Raw genomic sequence first — 19,431 nt, 5'->3', positions numbered from 1 at the left:
AAAGAAAGAAAGAAAAGAAAGAAAGAAAGGAAAGAAAGAAAGAAAGAGAGGAAGGAAGGGAAGGAAGGCCAAGTGAGGTGGCTCATGCCTGTAATCCCAGCACACTTTGGGAGGCTGAGGCAGAAGGATCACTTGAGGCCAGGAGTTTGAGACCAGCCTGGCCAACATCGTGAAACCATCTCTACTAAAAAAAGAAAAAAAGAAAAAAGAAAAAAAAAATAGCCAGGTGTGGTGGTATGTGCCTATAATCCCAGCTGCTTGGGAGGCTGAGGTAGGAGAATTGTTTGAACCTGGGAGGCGGAGGGTGCAGTGAGCCGAGATTGCGCCATTGCATTCCAGCCTGGGTGATGAAACGAGCTCTGTCTCAAGAAAGAAAGAGAGAAAGAGAAGGAAGGAAGGGAGGGAGGGAGGGTCCTTTCCTTCTTCCACCCCCACCCTGTTTGGGCCACTTTCCTGCTGTTATTTCTTCCTTTTATTTTGCACATCCTGAGATTTTTCAGTTACATTTTGTAGCAAGTGTACATCTAAGTCAGCGGGAGGCAAACTCCAGCCCGAGGGTCAAGTCTGGCCCTCCATTTGTTCTTGTCAATAAAGTTTTATTAGCACACAGCCATGCACATTTGTCTGCTTACCCTCAATGGCTGCTTTGCTGGTACAAAGGCCACATGGAGTAGTTGTGTCTGAGATGGTGTGGCCTGCAAAACCAAATGTATTTCCCATCTGGCTTTTTGCAGAAAAAAGTGTTAATTCCTGTGTAAGTCCACAGATTTTAGATGGTCGGGGTCTGGGTGGAGACCTCAGTCCCTGAACTACCCCAGGGAATGTCTGTCTAACCCCGCCCCACCACACCACGCTGTCCTTCCCTAGATGTGGATGAGTGCAGCCAGATCCCCAAGCCGTGTACCTTCCTCTGCAAAAACACGAAGGGCAGTTTCCTGTGCAGCTGTCCCCGAGGCTACCTGCTGGAGGAGGACGGCAGGACCTGCAAAGGTGATGTCCTTTCAACTCTCCCCCACTCCCACCACTGCATGCAGTCTAGGGCCCTGCTCCTGTCCCCAGAGGGATGCCCAAGACATGTCCCCTGCAATCTCACCCCCTCCCATCTGCATGGAGTCAAGCACCATCTCCGGGGTCTTTCTCTTGTCACCCCTCTGCCTGGAGGTGGCAAGGGCAGCCCCTGGGAAGCTCCTAACCCCCCCACTGGGCCCTGCCCTGAGCCTGCTGGACCATCCGTGCTGCAGACCTGGACGAATGCACCTCCCGGCAGCACAACTGTCAGTTCCTCTGTGTCAACACTGTGGGCGCCTTCACCTGCCGCTGTCCGCCTGGCTTCACCCAGCGCCACCAGGCCTGCTTCGGTGAGTGACCCTTGCCCCTCACCGGGAGGTGATGCACGACCCCAGCATTAGTTATTTTGCTCACCAAAAAAACATCAAGTTGGCCGGCGCAATGGCTCACACCTGTAATCCCAGCACTTTGGAAAGCTGAAGCGGGTGGATCATCTGAGATCAGGCGTTCAAGACCAGCCTGGCCAACATGGTGAAAACCGGTCTCTACTAAAAATACAAAAAGATTAGCCTGGCATGGTGGCAGGTGCCTGTAATCCCAGTAACTCGAGAGGCTGAGGCAGGAGAATCGCTTGAACTTGGGAGGCAGAGGTTGCAGTGAGCTGAGATCACGCCACTGCACTCCAACCTGGGCAACAAGAGCGAAACTCTGTCTCAAAAAAAAAGTATCAAGCACCCAGTGTGTACTGGACATTGGGGACATGGGGGTGATCAGAACAAAGTCATTACTTCCTCAGTGCTCGCTTCCTGGAGGCATCTAGAACCTCCTTCCTCTCCTTTGGGAGGAGAGAGGCCCTCTGGCCTTGGCTTATGGCATCTTGCCTTCCCCCAGACAAGCCCCTGCTGGGTCTCCCTCCCAGAGCCTCCCCAGAGCACTCCTGAAATCCCAGGTCTCACATAGTCCCAAGAGGAAATCAGTTCAACAGCTAAAGCCACAAGAGCATCTGCTACCATCATTGTTTCTTGGTGTCTTGTGGCCCCCAGGGAACCCAATCTTCCCCAAAGGCAGAGCCTAGTCAAGGGTGGCCCCATTCATGCTCCCACTAATCTGCCAAGACAGCACCTACTGCGTACCAGGCAGTGCTCCAGACCAAAGGGTGGCAAACTCCAGCCTGCCAAGCAAGCCCGGCCCCCTGCTTGCTTTTGTTAATAAAGTTTTATTGACACACAGCCAAGCCCACTTGCTTACAATCACCTGTGGCTGCTTTTGCACTATACTGGCAGAGACGAGTCTTGGGACAGAGCCTGTTATAGAAACAGAAATGGTTTGTCGGGCCCTGTTATAGACCCCGGGGGTACAGCAACAAACATAAAAGGCAGGGCTCTTCCATCATGGAACTTTCCTTCTAGCACAGAATCAGACTAGAAGCAGACATAACAAGAAATTAACAGAATGGTGTGGCTGGGTGTGGTAGCTCATGCCTGTAATCCCATAACTTTGGGAGGCTGAGGCTGGCAGATCACTTGAGGCCAGGAATTCGAGACCAGGCTGGCCAACATGACAAAACCCCGTTTCTACTAAAAATACAAAAATTAGCAGGATGTGGTGGTGGCGCCTGTAATCCCAACTACTTGGGAGGCTGAGGCAAGAGAATCACTTGAACCTGGGAGGTGGAGGTTGCAGTGAGCCAAGATCGTGCCACTGCACTGCAGCCTGGGGTACACAGCAAGACTCTGTCTCGAAAACAAACAAACAAAAAATTAACAGAATAGTGTGTTCAAAGGTGATGTGTGTCATGAAAGAAAGAAAAAGTAAAAGCAGGAGTTCAGGAAAGAAGGAGAGGGCCACAGGGTTGTTTTGGAGGGTGGGGAGAGGTTTGGTGGTGGTGGTTTTTGGTTATGTTGTCTGTTTGTCTGTTTGTTTGTTTGTTTGTTTGTTTGTTTTAGAGATGGAGTCTTGCTCCATCACCCAGGCTGGAATACAGCAATGTGATCACAGCTCACTGAAACCTCAAATTCCTGGGCTCAAGCAATTCTCCCATTTCAGCTTCCCTAGTACTTGGGACTACAGGCTCACCACATCTGGGTTTTTTGTTTTTGTTTTTTGTTTCCTAGAGATGGAGTCTCTTAATGACTCTGTTGCCCGGGCTGGAGTACAGTGGCTGTTCACAAATGTGATCATAGCATACTGAAGCCTCAAACTCCTGGTGTCAAGTGATCCTCCCACCTCAGCCTCCTGAGAGGGCTTCAGTTTTAAGAGAGGGATCAGGTGAAGTGTCACCAAAATAGAACATTTGGCTGGGCATTGTGGCTCATGCCTGTAATCCCAGCACTTTGGGAGGATAGCTTAGGGCCAGGAGTTCAAGACCAGCCCAGGCAACATGGCAAGACTCCATCTCTACAAAAATTTCAAAATTAGCTAGAGGTGGTGACAGCTGCCTGTAGTCTTAGCTACTTAGGAGGCTGAGGGGGGAGGATCTCTTGAACCCAAGAGGCTGAGGCTGCAGTGAGCAGTGTTCATACCACTGCAGTCCAGCCTAGAGGACAGAGCAAGACTCTTTCTCAAAAAAAAAAAAAAAGAGAGAGAGAGAACATTTGAACAAAGACTCTCAAAACAAGAGGCATTTCTCTTTTTCTGCAACATTAAAGTTTGTGGCTGGGCATAATGGCTCGCACCTGTAATCCCAGCATTTTGGGAGACTGAGGCAGGAGGATTGCTTCAGCTCAGGAGTTTGAGACCAGCCTGGGCAACACAGTGAGACCCCATCTCTATTAAAAAAAAAAAAAAAAAAAAAAAAAGTAAGGTTTTCACTGGCTGTGTGAGCAGCTGCATGGACCAGGGCTGTGCATCACATGGGTGCCCTCCTTGGAGCAAGCTCACACGTGACTGCTTCTCTCACTAGAAACGAGTTTAAATTCTCAGCTAGGCAGGTGGTGGTGTGAGGCTCAACTTGATCAAAAGTCAACAAACTTTTTCTGCAAAGGGCTCAAGAGGAGTAAATATTTTCAGCTTTGTAGTTTTTGTTTTGTTTTGTTTTGTTTTGTTTTGTTTTGTTTTGTTTTGAGATGGAGTCTCGCTCTGTCACCCAGGCTGGAGTGCAGTGGCGCAATCTCGGCTCACTGCAAGCTCCGCCTCCCAGGTTCACACCATTCTCCCGCCTCGGCCTCCCAAAGTGCTGGGATTACAAGCGTGAGCCACCGCGCCCGGCCTCAGCTTTGTAGTTGAGATGGTCTCTGTCACCATGATTGGACACTGCCATGCTAGCATCAAAGCAGCCGGAGAGATACGTAAATGAAAGACCGTGTCTGTGTGCCAATAAAACTTTATTGATACAACAGACAGTGGCTTGGATTTTGTCTCAAGGGTGTTCCTGTTTGTTGATGACCGAACTGTTAATAGAAGAGCAAACTCACATGGCCACAGTAAGCCAGCCTGATACTTGGTTTGCTTTGCTAGATGTAAGGGAAAGAAATTGTGGGTGGTGGCAGACATTTCTGTTTTTAATTTTTGAGATGGAGTCTTGCTCTGTTGCCCAGGCTGGAGACTGCAATGGTGCAATCTCAGCTCACTGCAATCTCACCTCCCTGGTTCAAGCGATCCTCCTGCCTCAGCCTCCCAAGTAGCTAGGACTACAGGTGTGTGCCACCACGTCTGGCTAATTTTTGTATTTTTTGTAGAGACAGGGTTTTGCCATGTTGCCCAGGCTGGTCTTAAACTCCTGGGCTCAAGCAATCTGCCCACTTCGGCCTTCCAAAGTGCTGGGATTGCAGGCGTGAGCCACGGTGCCTGGCTGTGCTAGACATTTCTTTCTGGCCAGAGTCTAGAGCTATTCTCTGTGGCCCCTAAAGTGACAGCTCAGGCAGCTGCAGGGGCCACTCCTACTTAGAAGCTGCATGTTCCCATGTCTGTTGTTCCCAAGAGATATTCACTTTTTGTTTGTTTGTTTTTGTTTTTTGAGACAGAGTCTCACTCTGTCACCCAGGCTGGAGTGCAGTGGCATGATCGCGGCTCACTGCAACCTCTGCCTCCTGGGTTCAAACGATTCTCCCACCTCAGCCTCCCGAGTAGCTGGGATTACAGGCATGCAGCACCACATCCAGCTAATTTTTGTATTTTTAGTAGAGATGGGGTTTCACTATGTTGGCGAGGCTGGTCTTGAACTCCCAGCGTCAGGTGATCCGCCCGCCTCGGCCTCCCAAAGTGCTGGGATTACAGGCATGAGCCACTATGCCCGACCCCGAGAAAGACTCTATATCTCCATAGATATATGCTTAGTGTCAAGAATCTCTGTACTCAAGGAAGCCAAAAGCAGGATTTTCCACCAGGAATTTGTTGTTCATTCCCCAAAATCCCAGTTCAAATGCAATATACCAGCCATGGGCTCCTACTGTTGTAGCAGTGCTCTCTGGCCATTGTCACAATGCCCTCCTACCATCGTAGCAACCTGGCCATTTTAGTCAGCTCAGGCTGCCATAACAAAATACCATAGACGGCAAGTGTGGGATTTAGCAAATTCAAATCCAAAAACTGGGCCGGGCACAGTGGTTTGCACCTGTAATCCCAGCACTTTTGGAGCCTGAGGTAGGAGGATCTCTTGTGCCCAGGAGTTTGAAACCAGCCTGGGCAACATAGTGGACAACGTAGTCCCCACTAAAAATACAAAAATTAGCCAGGCATGGTCTTGTGCACCTGTAGTCCCAGCTATCCAGGAGGCTGAGGTGGGAGGCTCACCTGAGCCCAGGAGGTGGAGGTTGCAGTGAGCTGAGATTGTGCCACTTAATTCCAGCCCAGGAGACAGAATGAGATCCTATCTAGAATAAACAAAATTAACAGTTGGTTAAATGAAGCAGAGCAAATCCACACCAAGTGAAGATGTGGTGGCCATTTAAAATTATGCAAATAAGAATAGTAAGGAAAAAAATATGTGTGTGTGTGTGTGTGTATATATATATATATATATATATATATATTTTTTTTTTTTTTTTTTTAAGATGGAATCTCACTCTGTCAGTCACCCAGACTGGAGTGCAATGGCACAATCTTGGCTCATCGCAACCTCTGCCTCCCGGGTTCAAGCGATTCTCCTGCCTCAGCCTCCCAAGTAGCTGGGACTACAGGCGTGTACCACCACACCTGGCTAAATTTGTTTTGTATTTTTAGTAGAGACGGGGCTTCACCACGTTGGTCAGGCTGGTCTCGAACTCCTGACTTCAGGTGATCCGCTCCCTAGGCCTCCCAAAGCACTGGGATTACAGGCATGAGCCACTGTACCCAGCCCCCAAGAATAGTAGGAATATTTAAAGACATAGAAAGATGTTCACAGACTATTCAGTTTAAAATAATAGCTTACACACACACACACACGTACACATGGACAACCCATACACTAGGTGGCTTAAACTACAGAGATTTATTTTTTTTCAGTTCAGGAAGCCGGGCAGTTCAAGATCAAGGTGGCAGCATGGCTGGTTCTGTGAGGGCTCTCTTCTTGGTTTGCAGACAGCCGCCTTCTTGCTGTGTCCTCACTTGGTGGAGACAGAGCAAGCTTTCTGGTGTCCCTTCTTATAAGGGCACTATTCTCATCATAAAAGCCCTACCCTCATGACCTTATCTAACCCTGATCACTTCCCAAAGACCTAATCTCCAAATACCAGCCCAATGGGGGTTAGGGCTTCAACATAGGATTTTGGAGCGACACAAACATTCAATCCATGGCACTGGCTGACCTCACGATATTGTCAGGTTTCCATGAGAACAAAACTTAACAGGCAACCCAATGTCATTTTTCCATGGGAGAAGGAAAAGAGGCTTTGTTTATCTTTTACTCTTTTACCAGGCACTGCCCTGAGCCTTTTACATGATTAGGTTAATTTAATTCTCTCTCACACACACATAAAAATGCAATGAGGTAGACATTATCATCTCCATGTTACTGCTGAGGACATCGAGGCACAGAGAGGGTAGGTAAGTTGCCCAAGGACACACAGCTTCGAGGCGGTGGCGATGAGATTCTTTATGTGCAGGATGTCAAACACTGGTGCCTATTCTGTGAGTCGGGAACTGTTACAGATCTCATTTTACAGAGTGGGAAACAGGCACAGAGAGGGTGAGCAACTTGCCTGAAGTCACACAGTGGTGGGACTGGCATTGTGTCACTTGACATGCGTTCCTTAACCAGCAGGCAACCCTGCCTGATCTCTCTCCTCTACAGACAATGATGAGTGCTCAGCCCAGCCTGGCCCATGTGGTGCCCACGGGCACTGCCACAACACCCCGGGCAGCTTCCGCTGTGAATGCCACCAAGGCTTCACCCTGGACAGCTCAGGCCATGGTTGTGAAGGTACAGCCCAGCTTTGGCTGGGGTCTAGTGTTTGGGGGTGTTGGTCCTAAGAACCGTCTGGTAAACCCTCTTTCTCTCTCTCTATGTCTCAGATGTGAATGAATGTGATGGGCCCCACCGCTGCCAGCACGGCTGTCAGAACCAGCTAGGGGGCTACCGCTGCAGCTGCCCCCAGGGTTTCACCCAGCACTCCCAGTGGGCCCAGTGTGTGGGTGAGTGGAAAGGGCTGGGAAGAAGCTGGGCCCTCCACCAGAATCTGCTCAGAGCAGGCGACTAACAGACACCACCCTGCAAGATGTTGTGACAAGCACAATTATCTAAAGATTGAACAGGCCAGCCCAGAAGGTAGTGAGTTCTCCACTGCTGGGGAGTCAAGGTGCAGCAGAATAAACATGGAAAAGTGTCTGAGTTCATTCCTTAGGGTATGGTGGCCTGGAAGAGTCAGTTGAGAAAGATTCTGAGACCTGAAGTCTGCAATTTTGTGATCACAGGGAAAGAGTGCTGTGATTGATTAGTGATGTCTGCCACGAGTGTGATTACTGATGTCTGTCATGGATGCTGCAGGGGGCCATGGAGGTGTGCATGCTATATCATTGCCATAGCTGTTGCAGAGGCTCTCCATTTGGGGGGCTAGCCTTCTGCCCCCCCAACCTTTCCCCATATTCTGGCTGCTCTAGGACCTCCTAGCAGCCTCTTTCACTGCTCTTTTCATTCCTCCACTACAGTGCAGCTTTCACCCTCTACCATTTTCGGGCCCACTTGCTCTCTCCTGAGACCTCTCCTCAGCCTCCATCCTCTACCTCCACTGCTTTGGGCACCACAGTCTGCCCCTTCAGGCTCCTGGACACTCTCTCCTGTGGCCTTTGTGATGTGGCTCTCCCTGCTCTCCAACTGCCTCACAGGCACTGCCTTCTCTGCCCCCTCCTTTTGTCTCTCATGGTGGGTCTTTAGCTAAGTTCTTCTTGGGCTTCCCACACCACACGACCTCGCCCCCCAGGCAAGGTGCCTGTCCCCTGGGGATCTTGGGGATCCCACAGACCATCGGCCTTTGCTGGAACTCTTCCTCAACTTGTCTCCTCCTCCCTGTATTTACTCATTCATTCTTTCCCCAACTGTTTGCCAAGGACCTGCCTTTCGCTAGGCCCTGAGCTCAGATGCAGAAGTAAGCTGAAAAACCATTTCTGCCTTGAGTTTTTCAGTCCAGCAAAGGAAACAGGGATTAATTAGACCCCTAACTAGGTTCTCAACAGAGGACCATTTTACCCCCTATAGTACATTTTGAAGTGTCTGCGAGACATTTTTGATCATCACAGTGGGGATCCACCATGGTAGTTCACTCTTGTGGGATACTGAGGTAGGAGGATCATTTGAGGCCAGGAGTTCAAGACCAGCCTAGGCAACATAGCAAGACCCGCATCTCTACAAAAAGTTAAAAGATTAGCCAGGTATGTTTGTGCACACCTGTAGTCCCAGCTACTCGGGAGGCTGAGGCAGGAGGATCCTTCAAGCCCAGGAGGTCAAGGCTGCAGTGTACTATGGTTGCACTACTGCGCTCCAGCCTGGGCAACAGAGTGAGACTCTAAACAGACAACTGGAGGCAGATGGGTTTTCCTGGTGTCAAGCGGGTGGAGGCCAGGATGCTGCTCAACGTCCCGCAGTGCAAGGAGGGCTCCTCCCTAGAGAATGATCTGGCCCCAAGTGTCAATAGCGCTGAGGGTGAGAAAGCTTGTTCTAGATCATCCCACACTTTGGGGTTTAGGGGAAGTGTTGAGAGATGCTGTGAAGGAGAACCACAGGGTTTGGGGCAGCGGGGCTATGGGGCCGATCTAGTCTCAGGGCTCACTGCCAGCTTGCTGGAGACTTTGACATTGGACTTGGGCTCTGAACATAGAACATTCCAGCTGAAGGGCTCTGGGGGTGTGAAGGCTGCAATGCCCCACCTCTGCGTCCTCTCTCTCCTCCTTTCCTCCCACAGATGAGAATGAGTGTGCCCTGTCGCCCCCCACCTGCGGGAGCGCCTCCTGTCGCAACACTCTTGGTGGCTTCCGCTGCGTCTGCCCCTCTGGCTTTGACTTTGATCAGGCCCTCGGGGGCTGCCAGGATGTGGATGAGTGCGCCGGACGGCGTGGCCCCTGTAGCTACAGCTGTGCCAACACGCCCGGTGGCTTCCTGTGTGGCTGTCCTCAAGGCTACTTCCGGGCTGGGCAAGGGTGAGAGGCTGGAGTGGGGCGAGCAGACTCCATGCCCTGCAAGTGTCCATGCATGCACACACATACACACACACACACACAGGGCTTTGTGCATGCCAAGAATTTGCCAGAAGAGCTCCTTCAGCCTGTGCATGCGTGAGCATTTGCCCACATATGCACAGAGTCCTGGACACGCAGAGGTGCAGTGGCACCTGTACCTATTCACACACATCCTCACACCACTAACATGTAGTTGTCCACATGCCACACACCCATACCAGCATGCGTGGGCACCCTCGTGCATTTACACATCCCAGCATGCACGCATGTGTGTGTGTGTGTGCACGTGTCCCAGTGTGCACTCAGGCTCATGCATGCCCACATCCCTCGGGGCACTGCGCCATTGCTACATCCTGGTTTGCACAGGTGAGGAAGCACGCGTCAGCCATCTGTGAGTGCTCACACTATACACACACCCCCAGGCACACTCAGGGAGATTCACATATCCTTACGAGCACACATGTGCCTGCATGAGTTATTCCCCATGTGAACACACAGGTTGGCACACGCACATGCCCCTGGGCATGCTCATGTCCATTCGTCCATCCCAGCCTGTGCATGTCCTCTCACTCCTGTGTTCACACCTATGCCCAAGTGAACCAAGGGACACACATGCACATCTTTATGTGGTGCACACACACTCGTGCACACGGAGCCACATTGGCACATGCTCAGAGGCACATGTGTGCTTGGGCATTTGTGGCATGACTCAGAATGGAGTCTAGGGGTGGAGCGGCGTGGCTGGGGAGGTCCCATCAACCCTCCTCTGAAACCCCTCCACCCTGCCCATCCTGGCCCAGGCACTGTGTCTCCGGCCTGGGCTTCAGCCCCGGACCCCAGGACACCCCGGACAAAGAGGAGCTGCTCTCGTCTGAAGCCTGCTACGAATGCAAGATCAATGGCCTCTCCCCTCGGGACCGGCCACGACGCAGTGCCCACAGGGACCACCAGGTGACATGGGTGCTGCACTAGGCAGGGGTGGCCAGGGAATGGGTGAGTGTGGGAAAGAGGCTGTGGACCCAACTTAGTCATGTCAGCCCCCCAAGAAGGAGCACCAGGCTCCACATCCCAGCAGGTTCCCCATGTCATGGTGCCAGCTTAGGGCCTTCTTGTGCTTTCTCAGCCCTGGGATTTTTCTTGGGGGGTATCTGGGGGACACATCTCCCGAGCACTCTACCTCACTCCTGGTGACGAGTCAGGCATCTTCCATACAGACCCTGGCCGGGATGTGATGCTTTCTATGGGTCCCTTTTATAAAGGTTCTTGGATGCGGGAAAATACCTGGGCCCCTCCAACCCTGCCTGCACCCTGGAATCTGTCACCCCCTCACCTCCTGGTTGGTGAAGGCCTCCCTTGGGACCCTTTTGGGATTTAGTTCCAATGGGGCCCTAAGTGGCCTCTGTACCACAGCTCTGCCCATCTCAACTCTTCTGTGCATCCCTCTGGGCTGCTCTCACAAACCCTTAGGCCAAGTTAAGCCCAAGCCCCTTCCCTGTCTGAGCCTTGGGGAGGTGAGTCTTTTCTCTGGGGACCCCAGCAGAGGCTCCCCTTAGAAGCCCCAGGCCCCCAACCTGACATACCCACTCAGCATCTGCCCTGACCCCTCTTGTGCCCGAGGTGCTCCTGGAGTTCCTGAACCTGCCTTGTCTCTAGGAATCTCAGGGATCTTCAACACACTACTCAGTAGCCATAGGGCAGGCCTACGGCTCGATCCCTCCTTCCCTCTCGGGCCACCCCATCAAGGTGTGCAGAGAGGGCAGTTTTGCCACAGATGCCAGCTGCTTGCCCCTCAACTGAAGAGTCCCTGACTACGGGTCAGTCCTGCAGCCATCACCCAAGGGATCTGAAAGCCAAACATGTATTAAACACCTGCTGTATGCAGCTATCACTCCAAGTGCTCTCTGTTCACAGCCTCTCAATGTTTATGACAACCCTGGGAGGTGTAGATGCCACAGTTTTTTTTTTTTTTTTTTTTTTTTGGAGACGGAGTCTCGCTCTTGTTGCCCAGACTGGAGTGCAATGGCGCAATCTCGGCTGACCGCAATCTCTGCCTCACAGGTTCAGGCGATTCTCCTGCCTCAGCCTCCCAAGTAGCTGGGATTACAGGCGTGCACCACCAGGCCCAGCTAATTTTGTATTTTTAGTAGAGACGGGGTTTCTCCATGTTGATCAGGCTGGTTTCGAACTCCTGACCTCAGGTCATCTGCCCGCCTCGGCCTCCCAAAGTGCTGGGATTACAGGCCTGAGCCACTGCACCCAGCCTAGATGCCAATATTATCCCTATTTTACAGATGGAGGAACTGAGGCTCGGAGAGGTTAGGGCACATGCCCAAGTTACAGAACTTGAACGTGGTGGTTCAGAGATTCCATGGCTATGGCACGTGGACTTCTCTTTACAAGCAGCCTTGTCATCCATGGCCAGCCATCCTGGGCCCCTCTGTCTTCCGAAGCCATCACTTTACATTGTTTCCCAAACAATTATCACGGAGCATGGAAACCATTACCCTAAACTCACCCCCACTGCAGACATTTAGGACGAAGCTTCTTCACTCCACAGATTTTACTGAATACCACTGCTGGGCACTGTAATGGAGCAACAGTGAACAACAACAAAAACACCTGCGCTTGTGAGGCTGATATTCTAAAAGGGAGACACACAAGAAATCAACATGTAAAACATATCATATTTTATAACACATGACAAATATGATACATGATAAGTGCTATGGGGAAAAACAAAGTGAGACATGGGATAGGGTTATTGGGCTTGAAAGGCTTTCTATATTAGATAAAATGTGAGTGTATTACTTTGTATTACTGAAAGGCCCTTTTTCCCCTCTAGTTATTTTTTCCTGCTTGCTAGGAAAAACTGTGGATATATATATTATCCCATAGTTACTGATATTTTCTGTAAACTTCATAAGGGTAGAGCTGTGTCTGTAGGATTTACTACTGTATTGGTACCCCTTGGTAGTCAATAAGAGTGAGTGGAGTGGTTGTCAGGGTCCCAGGGCACAAGTAGATCAAGACGGAAAAGGGCTAATTTTTGTATTTTTAGTAGAGACGGGGTTTCGCCATGTTGGCCAGGCTGGTCTCAAACTCCTGGCCTCAAGTGATCAGCTCACCTCAGACTCCCAGAGTGCAGGGTTTACAGGTGTGAGCCACCGTGCCCAGCCAAGGCCAGGATTTTGAGACCAGCCTGGGTAACATAGTGAGACCCCCTCTGCCTACAAAAAGTAAAAATATTAGCCAGCTGTGGTGGCATGTGCCTGTAGTCCCAGCTACTTCAGAGGCTGAGGCGGGAGGATTGCTTGAACCCGGGAGTTCGAAGTGGCAGCGAGCTGTGATCACCCTCCGCACTCCAGCCTGGGTGACAGACAGACCCTGTCTCAAAAATAGGGCTGTATTGTGCCTTTGCCTACAATACCCACTGACTGCCAGCAGGTGTCGGTAAGAGCATAAGTCTTAACAACATTCCGTGGGAAGAAGGCCTCAGATCTCCAGAATTGAGGGGCTGGGGAACAGGAATAACTTTCACTTGAATGCAACAGCAAAACACTCTGTCGGCATGTAAATGAGGCCAAACCAACACAGTGCTCCCCAAAACAAAGGCAAAGAAAACACAGATGACCTTCTGTGGGATTGGATACATCACCCAGCCCTGGGGTAGCCTGCCATTGAGGCTTGCTGTCTTATTCAGGGCCCTGTCCAGTTGCCAAGACCAGGAAGGCACTTCAGAGGAGCTTAAATAAAGAAGAGTTTGTCATTGGCACACAGGAGGCTCTCAAAGAGAGCCAGATGCAGGAAGCACAGCGGAAGCTATCAGGCGGCTCTTCTGTCTGGTCCTTTATGCTCTCCTCTCCGGCCCTGCTTGGCATCCCATTTCTCTCACTGTCAGCTCTGGCATTCTTTTAGGGGCTGGCTTCTGCTGAAAGGCCCTTGTTCCTAACACCAGCCATCCTAAGACACTTCTGAGTGACCTTAGGGCTCTGGGTCGCAATGTCATCTGAATAATCCCTGGCTGCTGGGTCTCTGAGAGCGAATCTTTGATTCCTTTGGCCCAGGCTGGCAGGGGTCTGAGCAAGGTCCCTCAGCTGAGACTAGGGGTCTGTAGTGTGTAACAGTGGCCGTCTCCCTGCCTCTCTCAGAAGCAGCCTCAGCCTTATGCCACTGAGTCTACAGATCCAGCTGACCTTGCGGATGAAGAACCAGACTTGAGATGCCAAGGGAAGCAGTGTTTTCCTCCACTTTATTTTTTTATTGATTTATTTTTTATTTATTTGTTTTTTTTTTTTTTTTTGAGACAAAGTCTCACTCTGTCACCCAGGCTGGAATGCAGTGGCGCAATCATAGCTCACTGCAGCCTTGAACTCCTGGGCTCAAGCAATCCTCTCGCCTCAATCCCCCAAGTAGCTGAGACCACAGGCACGTGCACCACCAAGCCCGCCCAGCTAATTTTTGTATTTTTTGTAGAGACGGGGTTCACCGTGTTGCCCAGGCTGGTCTCAAACTCCTGGGCTCAAGTGATACACCCACTTCAGCTTCCCAAAGTGCTGGGAGTACAGGCATGAGCCACCATGCCCACCCTATTTATTGATTTTTTTTTTTTTTTTTAAGATGGAGTCTTGCTCTGTTGCCCAGGCTGGAGTGCAGCAGCAGCGCGATCTCCGCTCACTGCAAGCTCCGCCTCCTGGGTTCATGCCATTCTCCTGCCTCAGCCTGTGGAGTAGCTGGGACTACAGGCACCTGCCACTACGCCTGGCTAATTTTATTTTTTTTTGTATTTTTAATAGAGACAGGGTTTCACCATGTTAGCCAGGATGGTCTCAATCTCCTGACCTTGTGATCCACCCGCCTGAGCCTCCCAAAGTGCTGGGATTACAGGAGTGAGCCACTACACCCAGCCTATTTATTGATTTTTAAAATCAATGTATTTTCTTTTTTTCGGGGAGCAGGGTCTCACTCTGTCACCCAGGCTAGAATGCAGCAGTGCAATCATAGCTCACTGCAGCTTGAACTCCCAGGCTCAAGGGATCCTCCCACCTCAGCCTCCCTAGTAGCTGGGACTACAGGCGTGCAACACCACACCTGGTTAATTTCTTACATTTTTAGTAGAGAAGGGTTTCACCATGTTACTCAGGCTGGTCTCGAACTCCTGGGCTCAAGCGATCTGTCCACCTTGGCCCTCAGCCAACTTCATGTTTTTTCGTAGCACATCTTGTCACTTTTACATTTTCCATTTATTTGTTTACTATCTGCTTTGCTTTACTAGAAGGTAAACTCCCCGAGGGGAAGGATTTTTATCTGCTCATTGCTGAATCCCCAGTGCCTCAAAGATTGCCAGGAATTCAGTAGGTGCCTAATAAACATATATATTTTTTTGAGACAGGGTCTCAGTCTGTTACCCAGGCTGGAGTGCAGAGGTGTGATCACAGCTCACGCTGCTTCAAACTCCTGGGACCTCCCACATCAGCCTCCTAAGTAGCTGGGACTACAGGTGCACACCAGCACTAATATTTTCACTTTTTGTGGGCGGATGAGGTCTCACTATGTTGCCCATGCTGGCCTCGAAATCCTGGCCTTGGCCAGGCACGATGGCTCACGCCTGTAATCCCAGCACTTTGGGAGGCCGAGGTGGGTGGATCACTTGAGGCCAGGAGTTTGAGACCAGCCTGGCCAAAATACTGAAACCTGTCTCTACTGAAAATACAAAAATCAGCCAGGCATGATGGCAGGCACCTGTAATCCCAGCTACTTGGGAGGCTGAGGCAGGAGAATCACTTGAATCTAGGAGGCAGAGGTTGCAGTGAGCCAAGATCGTGTCACTGCACTCCAGCCTGGGCGACAGAGCAAGACTCCATCTCAAAAAAAAAAAAAAAAAGGAAGAAACAAAGAAATCCCATCCTCAAGCAATCCTCCTGCCACAGCCTCCCAAAGTGCTGGGATTATAGGCATGAGCCCCTGTGCCCAGCCTATTTTTTGTTTTAGATTCAGAGGGTACAGGTTTGTTATTAATAGATGGGTATATTGCATGATGAGGCAGTTTGGGCTTCTGCTGATCCCATCATCCAATAGGTAGTTTTCCTTTTATTTATTTATTTGTTTTGAGACAGTCTTCCTCTGTCGCCCAGGCTGGAGTGCAGTAGCATGATCTCAGCTCACTGCAACCTCCACCTCCCGGGTTCAAGCGATTCTCCTGCCTCAGCCTCCCAAGTAGCTGGCACTACAGGCGCCCGCCACCACGCCCAGCTAATTTTTGTATTTTTAGGAAAGACTGGGCTTCACCATATTGGTCAGGCTAGTCTCGAACTCCTGACCTTGTGGTCCACCCGCCTCGGCCTCCCAAAGTGCTGGGATTACAGGTGTGAGCCACCACGTTCGGCCTCCCAACCCCTTTCTCCCTCCCTCTCTGCCTGCTGTAGTAGTCCTAGTGTCTATTCTTCCCATCTTTATGTCCATGGGTATGCAATTTTTAGCTCCCACTTATAACTGAGAACATGCCGTATTTGGTCTTCTGTTTCTGCATTAATTAGCTTAGGATAATGACCTCCAGCTGCATCCATGGTGCTGCAAATGGCATGATTTCGTTCCTTTTTATGGCTCTTTCCTTCACTTTAGAGACTGGCCAAAATCTCCTCTTTGGCCACAATCCCAGGACCCCCTACCCACACCCGATTCTCCTGGGCTCTGACCACACACCTGGCCTTTCTTCCCAGGTGAACCTGGCCACCCTTGACTCCGAGGCCCTGCTGACCTTGAGCCTGAACCTCTCACACCTGGGCCGGGCCGAGCGCATCCTGGAGCTCCGGCCGGCCCTAGAGGGTCTGGAGGGCCGGGTCCGCTACATCATTGTCCGCGGAAACGAGCAAGGTTTCTTTCGCATGCATCACCTCCGTGGCTTCAGCTCCCTGCAGCTGGGGCGGAGGCGGCCGGGGCCTGGAACCTACCGGCTGGAGGTGGTGAGCCACATGGCAGGACCCTGGGGTGTCCAGCCAGAGGGGCAGCCAGGGCCACGGGGCCAGGCCTTGAGGCTGAAGGTGCAGCTGCAGTTGCTTTAGTTGGGAGGAGACTCAGTGGGTCCCAGCTGTCCAGAGAAGGGGGATTCTGGAACTGGGAAGGAATGATCCCCAGAAGTGATGGCTGACCAGATGGAACCCCGAAACTCAGGAAGAGTGAAATGCTACACGACAACCTCAGGCGAGCCCGGCCTCTGCCTGGGCCTTTGTGCCAGCCCCGGGGGCCCCCAATTACTCAGTCTTTCCTGGAGACAGCAAGAAGCTGCAATGTGCAATCCCCACCCCACAGCCAAGGTCAGGAAGAGGCCCTGTGGTCACCATGTCTGGCCAATCTCAGGGTTTCACTTCTGTGCTGCACTGTGGCTTGCCCTGGGCAGGGGGGTTGGCGGGACATGGCAATGGGCAACTGGGGTGGGCACAGGGCTTATTCCTCGGAGTAGAAGGGTGTACAGGGGGCCCAGACTCCACAGTGACTTGCCACATTTGCCCCCATTTGGAGAATGCTTTTATATCAAAAGTGGAGACGATAATAAAGTTATTTTGGGTTAAGTCTGCCTGCCCCTTAGCAAGTTCTTGAAGTAAGTAGATGCTGCCCTCGGACTGGGCGAGGCAGATCTTGTGCCTGGGGAAGCAGAAGGCCTTGCGGGCTCCCCAGAATGGTAATAACAGCTCACGCTTCCTGACCGTGTACTACATACCAGACACCATTCGAATTTTTTTTTATTTTTTCTGAGACAGGGTCTTGCTCTGTTGCCTAGGTTGGAGTGCAGTGGCACGATCATGGCTCCCTGTGGTCGCCACTTCCCGGGCTCAAGCAATCCTCCCACCTCAGCCTCTCCCAAGTAGCTGGGACCAAAGGTGCACGCCACCACACCCAGCTAGTTTTTTTAAATTTCTTTCTCTTTCTTTTTGAGACAGAGTCTCACCCTGTCACCCAGGCTGGACTGCAGTGGCACAGTCTTGGATCACTGCAACCTCTGCCTCCCGAGTTCAAGTGATTCTCGTGCCTCAGCCTCTCAAGTAGCTGGGACTACAGATGTGTGCCACCATACCCAGCTAATTTGTGTATTTTTAGTAGAGAAGGGGTTTCACCATGTTGTCCAGGCTGGTCTCAAACTCCTGACATCAGGTGATCGCCCCGCTTTGGCCTCCCAAAGTGCCGGGATTACAGGCATGAGCTACCATGCCTGGCCTAACATTTATTTTTCTTAGAGATGGGGGTGTCCCTATATTGCCCAGGCTGGTCTTGAGCTCCTGGGCTCAAGTGATCTTACTGCCTTGGCCTCCCAAAGTGCTGGAATTACAGGTGTGAGTATCCAAGTATTTTACCATTACTGACCACTTTGATTGTCACTACAACCTCACGGAATAGATGCTATTACCATCCCCGTTTTACAGGGAAAACTAAGGCTCAGAGAAGTCAAACACTTTGGCCAAGGTCAGACCAGGTTGAAAGTTGGGTGGCCTGGCGGGGTGTGGTGGCTCACACCTGTAATCCCAGCACTTTGGGAGGCCGAGGTGAGCGGATCACCTGAGGTCAGGAGTTTGAGACCAGCCTGGCCAACATGGCGAAACTCCATCTCTACTGAAAATACAAAAAAAAAAAAAAAAAAAAAAAAAAAGCCAGGTGTCGTGGTGGGCGCCTGTAATCCCAGCTACTCGGGAGGGTGAAGCAGGAGAATCGCTTGAACCCGGGAAGCGGAGGTTGCAGTGAGCTGAGATTGTGCCATTGCACTCCAGCCTGGGCGACACAGCAAGACTCTGTCTCAAAAAAAAAAAAAAAAAAGTTGGGCCTGTTCCCAGGCCATCAGCCCCCACACCACCCTGCATGATTCCAGGCGGACTCCAATTCGATGGCAAGGGTACTCATTGTGTTCATAAACACACAGTACTGTGTTTTAGCATGTACTGTGTGCTGTGCGTATCACACATCACAGTGTATTTGGTCTCCAACAAAGCGCTATGAGTCAGGCAGTATTATCATCCCCATTTTCCAGGGGTGCAAAATTGAGGCTTAGAGAGCTTGTGGAAACTGTCCGGGTCACCCACATAGTGCGCCGTGGAGCCTGAACACTGAATGTGACTCCATTTCTTCTGCAACTTCATCCCGGTCCCTGACCCCGAACCACCAGGGTGTCCCTTAAGAGAAGATGTGCTTGATTTTCTTTCTTTCTTTTTTTTTTTTCTTTTTGAGACAGACTCTCACCACTCTGTCACCCAGGCTGGAGTGCAGTGGCGTGATCTCGGCTCACTGCAACCTCTGCTCCCGGTTCAAACAATTCTCCTGCCTCAGCCTCCTGAGTAACTGGGATGACAGGTGCCTGCCACCACACCGACTAATTTTTGCATTTTTAGTAGAGATGGGGTTTCACCATATTGGCCAGGCTGGCCTTGAACTCCTGACTTCAGGTGATCCACCTGCCTCGGCTTCCCAAAGTGCTGGGAAGACAGATGTGAGCCACTGTGCCCAGCCAATGTGCATTGGTTTTCATCCAGATCATTCTCTGTTGTGATGGAAACTGAGGTTGCCAAGGACCGAAGACAGTATCATCGGGTGGTGACTCAGGCCTCCACCTGCAGAATTGTCACTAGCGCCTGGCACCAGAGCTCTGTCCTTGGTCTGGTCCTGGCTTACCAGTGGCCTCCAGGCAGCCTATGAGAGCTTGCAGAGGGCTTCTGTGTCCATCAGCTGGACTCACCACAGCCCTGGAATTTAAGCAGAGCAAGCACAGTGACCCTTATTCTACAGACAAGCTGCGAGGTACCCAGAGAGTGAGCAATTGGTTCAAGGTCACCAGCTGGAAAGTGCATTCTGCAA

The 19,431-nt window shown here is 51.2% G+C and overlaps 1 protein-coding gene across 1 annotated transcript in view; it reads left to right on the top strand.

The window, feature by feature from the left end:
- Positions 1 to 17,088, top strand: part of FBN3 (fibrillin 3) — an 87,520-nt gene extending 70,432 nt beyond the window's left edge. Inside the window, 7 exon segments of the mRNA XM_032171570.2 lie at positions 868 to 990; positions 1,242 to 1,358; positions 7,220 to 7,348; positions 7,441 to 7,560; positions 9,324 to 9,558; positions 10,398 to 10,548; positions 16,314 to 17,088. Coding sequence (XP_032027461.1) covers positions 868 to 990; positions 1,242 to 1,358; positions 7,220 to 7,348; positions 7,441 to 7,560; positions 9,324 to 9,558; positions 10,398 to 10,548; positions 16,314 to 16,655 — 1,217 coding nt within the window. The 3' untranslated portion in view covers positions 16,656 to 17,088.
- Positions 17,089 to 19,431: the final 2,343 nt, after the last annotated feature.

This window comes from Hylobates moloch, unplaced genomic scaffold (assembly GCF_009828535.3).
Source record: "Hylobates moloch isolate HMO894 unplaced genomic scaffold, HMol_V3 SCAFFOLD_12, whole genome shotgun sequence".
NCBI classification, from domain to species: domain Eukaryota; kingdom Metazoa; phylum Chordata; class Mammalia; order Primates; family Hylobatidae; genus Hylobates; species Hylobates moloch.
This window is presented reverse-complemented; position numbering and strand designations above follow the sequence as displayed.